We start from the raw sequence: 7,846 nt of genomic DNA, 5'->3' as shown, positions 1-7,846 counted from the left end.
TAGGGTGGGGTGGGGTCTTTTCTGTAGGGTAGGGTGGGGTCTATACTGTAGGGTAGAGTGGGGTCTTTACTGTAGGGTAGAGTGGGGTCTATACTGTAGGGTAGGGTGGGGTCTTTACTGTAGGGTAGGGTGGTGTCTATACTGTAGGGTAGGGTGGGGTCTATACTGTAGGGTAGAGTGGGGTCTATACTGTAGGGTAGGGTGGTGTCTATACTGTAGGGTAGAGTGGGGTCTATACTGTAGGGTAGGGTGGTGTCTATACTGTAGGGTAGATGGGGTCTATACTATAGGGTAGGGTGGTGTCTATACTGTAGGGTAGAGTGGGGTCTATACTGTAGGGTAGGGTGGTGTCTATACTGTAGGGTAGGGTGGGGTCTATACTGTAGGGTAGGGTGGTGTCTATACTGTAGGGTAGGGTGGGGTCTATACTGTAGGGTAGGGTGGTGTCTATACTGTAGGGTAGAGTGGGGTCTATACTGTAGGGTAGGGTGGTGTCTATACTGTAGGGTAGGGTGGGGTCTATACTGTAGGGTAGGGTGGTGTCTATACTGTAGGGTAGGGTGGTGTCTATACTGTAGGGTAGGGTGGTGTCTATACTGTAGGGTAGAGTGGGGTCTATACTGTAGGGTAGGGTGGTGTCTATACTGTAGGGTAGGGTGGTGTCTATACTGTAGGGTAGGGTGGGGTCTATACTGTAGGGTTATCGTGGGGTCTATGCTGTAGGGTAGGGTGGGGTCTATACTGTAGGGTAGAGTGGGGTCTATACTGTAGGGTAGGGTGGGGTCTATACTGTAGGGTAGAGTGGGGTCTATACTGTAGGGTAGGGTGGTGTCTATACTGTAGGGTAGGGTGGGGTCTATACTGTAGGGTAGGGTGGTGTCTATACTGTAGGGTGGGGTCTATACTGTAGGGTAGAGTGGGGTCTATACTGTAGGGTAGAGTGGGGTCTATACTGTAGGGTAGGGTGGGGTCTATACTGTAGGGTAGGGTGGGGTCTATACTGTAGGGTAGGGTGGTGTCTATACTGTAGGGTGGGGTCTATACTGTAGGGTAGAGTGGGGTCTATACTGTAGGGTAGGGTGGGGTCTATACTGTAGGGTAGAGTGGGGTCTATACTGTAGGGTAGGGTGGGGTCTATACTGTAGGGTAGAGTGTAGCCACTGGCCACAGTCTGGCCACTGTTTTTGACTCTGAGGTTGTTTTTAAAGTAAACAACATAATTGCACTTTGATTGAGGAAATGTATGTCGTGTGAATGTCATAGCAGCTGTCTGTGACTGTTTTCTCCAAGCAGTCATGGTGGTCGTTTAAAAGACCCAGAGGAATCTAAGATAACAGGCTGAATGTTGAATTTCCAATGTTAGGCGTGCACTTTGTCAAATACAACTGGGCTGTTCCACGGAAAGAGTGCCTTTTGGCCCCTTGGTTAAATGAAGTAGAGAAATTGTGCACCAATATTGAATTTTAAAAGCCTCTCATATTAAATGAAGTGCCCTTTAATATAGACCACATTGATCATTAAATAAAATCACTATTTGGACATGTCCCTCCATCAACCCTGTGTCACCTTTAGAAAGATTTTAACCAGTTTAATCCCCAAATTTCTCAAAGTTTCAACATCATTGTAAAGCCTTAGTTTAATTTGTTTCTTTGACAAGGTAATTTCTGAAAAGTATTGTTATGTGATTTATTTACATATGTCCCTAATTTTTAAAGTCAAGCCTGTTACGTGAACTGAACTCTCGTTTTAATATTGGTGAAACTGTTCATTTTTAAATATTTTTCGGGGGGGAAAGAAACATTGAACATCTAATAGTCAAATCATTGAGTAAAAGCAGGTTGTACCCCTTTCTGGTCATCATCTGGTGTTCTGTGTTGGGAAACTGAGCCGGTCCAGCAGAACACCCTGTTACCCACAGATTTGAAATGTTTTAACAATTTAAAATTGTTTAACTTACATTCAATTGCCCCTCCCTCCCTGTTGCACACAACAAACTTCAATTCCGCCCTGTCACAGGGGGATTTATGGCTGATCTAAGAAGAAATCGTCAACCCTGTTACTTTACTTGGCACGGAATAGGCACTTACTATAGTAATGTTTTTTATTTAACCTCTTGAGATGGGAAAATGTGTTTTTCATGACAGAATGTGAAAATTAGGTCAGATCAAAAGTTCCCTTTGACCAAGTTACACTTCTCAAAAGGCACCAAATTGGTGGAACAACCCACCTATCCGTCACCATCTCTGATTGATTCCTCATATTATCTGGACTATCCTTGGCAACATATCTTCCAAAAACCAAATCAGTAAACCGCTACTTCTTCCTCTATATGAGTATAGTGTACAAATGCAGGGTATTTTTCTGTTCATATCGTGTTTGTTTTGAGTAAACAGGTTAAGTATATAACTGAATGACTGACTTCATAAAGATGGATTTTTTGACCGAGCATTTCTTGGTGTTTTACTCAGGGGCCCTCCCAGACAGTAATATCTTTCTTCACTCATGTTTCTGCAGCATCACGTCTGTTGTGTTGTTGTGTGTGAATCTGGTAATAATCGTCTGTTGTGTTGTTGTGTGAATCTGGTAATAATCATCTGTTGTGTTGTTGTGTGTGAATCTGGTAATAATCGTCTGTTGTGTTGTTGTGTGTGAATCTGGTAATAATCGTCTGTTGTGTTGTTGTGTGTGAATCTGGTAATAATCGTGTGCCGGGGACAAAAATAAACATCACATTATTTATCATATAATTTCTCTACACATTATAAATATATCATCACATATATTAATATATATGTATAATGAAGATTTGCCTTTACATTAAGCTTTACCTCTTAGGTTTATACACATATTAATGTACAGTTCTTTGTATTTACACTATAGGGTCAAAGATCACAGAGCCTGAAATACAGAGCCTGAAATACAGAGCCTGGACAACAGAGCTTGAACTACAGAGCCTGGACTACAGAGCCTGGACTACAAATCCTGAAATACAAAGCCTGAAATACAGAGCCTGAACGACATAGCCGGAACGACATAGCCTGAACTCCAGAGCCTGGATTACAGAGTCGGAACTACAGAGTCGGAACTACAGAGTCGGAACTACAGAGTCGGAACTACAGAGTCGGAACTACAGAGTCGGAACTACAGAGTCGGAACTACAGAGTCGGAACTACAGAGTCCGGACTACAGAGTCCGGACTACAGAGTCCGAAATACAGAGCCTGAAATACAGAGCCTGGACCAGGTAGCCTGAAATACAGATCCTAGACTACAGAGCCTGAAATACAGATCCTGAAATACAGATCCTGAAATACAGAGCCTGGAATACAGAGCCTGGAGTTAAGAGAGAAACATCGTTAGAACCTGAAGCAGTCTTTGTAACTTTTGGATCTGATTGGTTGTTTTATGAGCAGTTTTGAGGAGGAACCTAATAGGTCCTCTGAGACTGACCCCTCTGTATCAAGCTCTAATACCTATTTCACACTATCTTGCAAACCCAAACAGTACTGTGCTGGCTTGGATACTTTCCTTTTAAAAGGTTCTTTCCAGCATAGACCCAGCAGCTTTAGTGGAGGAGTAACCAGGCCAGAACAAAACAGCTTGGTTCTGCTCAGCTCAGAAGTGTGAAAAAGGTAACATTTCTCTCCCCAGTCTGAAAGGTGTGATGTCACTCCCCAGTCTGAAAGGTGTGATGTCACTCCCCAGTCTGAAAGGTGTGATGTCACTCCCCAGTCTGAAAGGTATGATGTCACTCCCCAGTCTGAAAGGTATGATGTCTCTCCCAGTCTGAAAGGTATGATGTCACTCCCTAGTCTGAAAGGTATGATGTCAGTCCTCCTCTAATGTCAGTCCCCAGTCTGAAAGGTATGATGTCACTCCCCAGTCTGAAAGGTAAGATGTCTCTCCCAAGTCTGAAAGGTATGATGTCACTCCCCAGTCTGAAAGTGTCACACCCTGATCTGTTTCACCTGTCCTTGTGATTGTCTCCACCCCCTCCAGGTGTCGCTGATTTTCCACAGTGTATTTATCCCTGTGTGTCCTGTCTCTCTGTGCCAGTTGGTGTTGTATGTTTTTTTCAAGTAAACCAGCGTTTTCCCCGTTCTCCTGGTTTATGCTTTTCTCCTTTTTCTAGTCCTCCCGGTTTTGACCCTTGCCTGATTCTGGACTATGTACCCGCCTGCCTGACAATTCTGCCTGCCTTGACCACGAGCCTGTCTGCCACTCTGTACCTCCTGGACTCTGATCTGGTTTTGACCTTTTGCCTGTCCACGACCATTCTCTTGCCTACTCCTTTTGGATTAATAAACATTGTACGCCTCCAACCCTCTTCCTCCTGTGTCTACATCTGGGTCTCGCCTTGTGTCATGATAGAAAGGTATGATGTCACTCCTCAGTCTGAAAGGTATGATGTCACTCCCCAGTCTGAAAGGTATGATGTCACTCCCCAGTCTGAAAGGTATAATGTCACTCCTCAGTCTCTGTGAGCACAGCTCTGCTATTGGATCCAGAAAGGTTTTAAGCAATAAGGGGCCTTCATTTTGGGGACATAAATCAAATGGCTAGTTAGTATTAGGGACCCAACTCGAAAACATATTTCATGTGCATCATTATTGTCTAACGATACAGTTTGATAGTTTAACACCCCTTCTGAGAACAGCAACAATGCACTGAGTTCCATTCCAAAGACATTATAATACTGTGCTGGTGAAAATATGTGCATGAATTCAACTTTAACCCTGTACAAATAAATTATTGCTACTTGCAAAGCAAACCTACAGATGTCTCCTAACTGTGTATCAATTCAGATATGTGTACATGGGGGAGACGTGGGAAGAATAGGGACTGGGGCCAGGAGTGACACAGACATCAGGGATGGGGTCCATTCCATTTCAATTCAGTCATTCAGAAAGTAAACAGTTTACTTCCTAAATTGACTGAATTGAAATGGAATGGACCCAAACCCTCCCCAGAATAGGGTTAGTTATGCACTTCATACTGCATTCATACTGCACTTCATACTGCATTCACACTGCATTCATACTGCATTCATACTGCACTTCATACTGCACTTCATACTGCATTCATACTGCATTATTCAATAGTTCATCATCATCTCTATAGTGTGCAGGAAACTAGGACTAATAACTCTCTCATCATATTACCCTGTTAGGAATACAGTACACTACACACAATGACCCTCAAGACCCACTTTACCCACACATCTACCCAACCAGTCAGACCCACTTTACCCACACATCTACCCAACCAGTCAGACCTACTTTACCCACAGTCAGACCCACTTTACCCACACATCTACCCAACCAGTCAGACCCACTTTACCCACACATCTACCCAACCAGTCACCCACACATCTACCCAACCAGTCAGGTTACGAGTTTCCTTCCTTTAGGGTCAGGCCCAACTATTTGTGAGTATGCGATGCATGTATTGCAATTTGAGTGCAGGCTTTTCATATAAGGCAAAAAAAATTACTTAAAAAGTCACAAAAAATACTGAGCACTTTTTCAAAGAGAGGAAAAAAACTGTAGTATCCACAAAGCAAAACTAGAATATAATACTGAACATGGCATTAATACTCCTCCATATAATCCATATGTCTTCTTCCTTCCAAAGGCAACTGGTCCTTCTCTATATGGCATGTGGTGTGTTATTGTTTCCTCACATTGAGTTTACATTACTATTTGCGTAATATTTCTAAGAAATGAGTTTTGCTTGAAGCCTGCAGGTATAGCACAATGTGGGGGGGATTCAGTCCTGGAGTTCCAGGTCAGAGGTCAGGTTTCAGACCTGGAGTTCGAGGTCATGGTTCAGTCCTGGAGTTCCAGGTCAGAGGTCATGGTTCAGTCCTGGAGTTCCAGGTCAGAGGTCAGGGTTCAGACCTGGAGTTCCAGGTCAGAGGTCAGGGTTCAGTCCTGGAGTTCCAGGTTAGAGGTCAGGGTTCAGTCCTGGAGTTCCAGGTCAGAGGTCATGGTTCAGACCTGGAGTTCCAGGTCAGAGGTCATGGTTCAGACCTGGAGTTCCAGGTCAGAGGTCAGGGTTCAGTCCTGGAGTTCCAGGTCAGAGGTCATGGTTCAGACCGGGAGTTTCAGGTCAAAGGTCAGGTGAGCATTGTGGTGTATAAGAAGATGCCTTGTTTGTTTGTTTTGTCTGGGAGCGTCGTGGCAGTGCGGTGTGAGCGAGCGAGCATTACAGTCTAACAGTATGTACAGCTAGCTGGATGTAGGAGCGCCACGGTGCCAGCCTCGGGCGAGCTCTGATGATATCACATCATAGGGCTGTCTCAGGGTAATGATGTCATAAGGTGGTGTCCTGGGGTTCGTCGTCCTCAGGGACGGCGTAGGGGTCGTGGTCGGGGTTATCGTCTCTCCCCGGGGGAGGAGAGTGTGTCACCGCTCCGTAGCGCCTGCAGGGGGCAGCACCGCTGAACTCGTCGATGAGGCTGTCCAGGTTCACATTGATGGAGGGGATTTCATAATTGAAGTAATCTAATGATGGCATGGTTAGTGGGTTGGCATGGCGACAGAGGTGGGATGTGATTATTATGGTGTGGTGGTGGTGAAGAGAAGCATGAAGAGGAGGAGGGCGTATGGTGATGATGGTGTGTAAAAAAGGAATAAAGCAGAAAGGAAATTTAGTTTTTTGAGTTATAAAAAACTGCATTCTGTTGTTGTTGTTTGAAGAAAGCAGCAGCAGGTAAGTATGCTATGTTGGTCTCTGACACATTCTACACAGGGAGGTAGTCATACTGTGTTACTGGGCTAGTACTAATAACACCAGAGACATCTGGAGAAGCTAGGTCTATAACAGGGAGGTAGTCATACTGTGTTACTGGGCTAGTAGTAATAACACCAGAGACATCTGGAGAAGCTAGGTCTATAACAGGGAGGTAGTCATACTGTGTTACTGGGCTAGTACTAATAACACCAGAGACATCTGGAGAAGCTAGGTCTATAACAGGGAGGTAGTCATACTGTGTTACTGGGCTAGTACTAATAACACCAGAGACATCTGGAGAAGCTAGGTCTATAACAGGGAGGTAGTCATACTGTGTTACTGGGCTAGTAGTAATAACACCAGAGACATCTGGAGAAGCTAGGTCTATAACAGGGAGGTAGTCATACTGTGTTACTGGGCTAGTACTAATAACACCAGAGACATCTGGAGAAGCTAGGTCTATAACAGGGAGGTAGTCATACTGTGTTACTGGGCTAGTAGTAATAACACCAGAGACATCTGGAGCAGCTAGGTCTATAACAGGGAGGTAGTCATACTGTGTTACTGGGCTAGTACTAATAACACCAGAGACATCTGGAGAAGCTAGGTCTATAACAGTGCGCAGGTCCTTTGTGCTGCTGTCCAAAATAATAACGAAAAGTTAATTCAATTTTGTTCAGTGAAATAAAATAACACGTTTTCCAAATTATTTCACAATGACACAAAACTTAAAAGAAAAACGTTTACAACAACGACCAGATTGCTGTATTGACCACAGAGGCAACAAGATGTAAGTGGATTGGGCACTAAGACATCGAAGCTTGAATGAACAACGGGAATCATCTCTATGAATGTGTCCTAAATTGCACCTTATTCCCTATGTAGTGCACTACTTTTGACCAGAGCCCTATATAGGGAATAGGGGGCCATTTGGGATATACACAATATTATGAGGGAGGGATTTAGTCTACTTGTTTGGTAATTTGCTGAGGTATTGCTGCAGCTGCTGGACAGCAATAATAACCAGAGAATGATGACCATCTTCCACTGTGTCAGAATGAGATGGAGCAGGAGGCGATGCTGTCAGAGGGAAAGCAGTGAAACAGACGGAG

The 7,846-nt window shown here is 44.2% G+C and overlaps 1 protein-coding gene across 1 annotated transcript in view; it reads right to left on the bottom strand.

The window, feature by feature from the left end:
* Window positions 1-1,083: 1,083 nt before the first annotated feature.
* Window positions 1,084-7,846, bottom strand: part of LOC106606243 (rho GTPase-activating protein 44) — a 111,947-nt gene continuing 105,184 nt past the window's right edge. The window contains 1 exon segment of the mRNA XM_045719723.1: window positions 1,084-6,505. Coding sequence (XP_045575679.1) covers window positions 6,315-6,505 — 191 coding nt within the window. The 3' untranslated portion in view covers window positions 1,084-6,314.

The sequence above is a fragment of the Salmo salar genome, chromosome ssa06, assembly GCF_905237065.1.
Source record: "Salmo salar chromosome ssa06, Ssal_v3.1, whole genome shotgun sequence".
NCBI lineage: Eukaryota > Metazoa > Chordata > Actinopteri > Salmoniformes > Salmonidae > Salmo > Salmo salar.
Note: the sequence above shows the minus strand (reverse complement) of the source record. Positions and strands in the feature narration are given on the sequence as shown.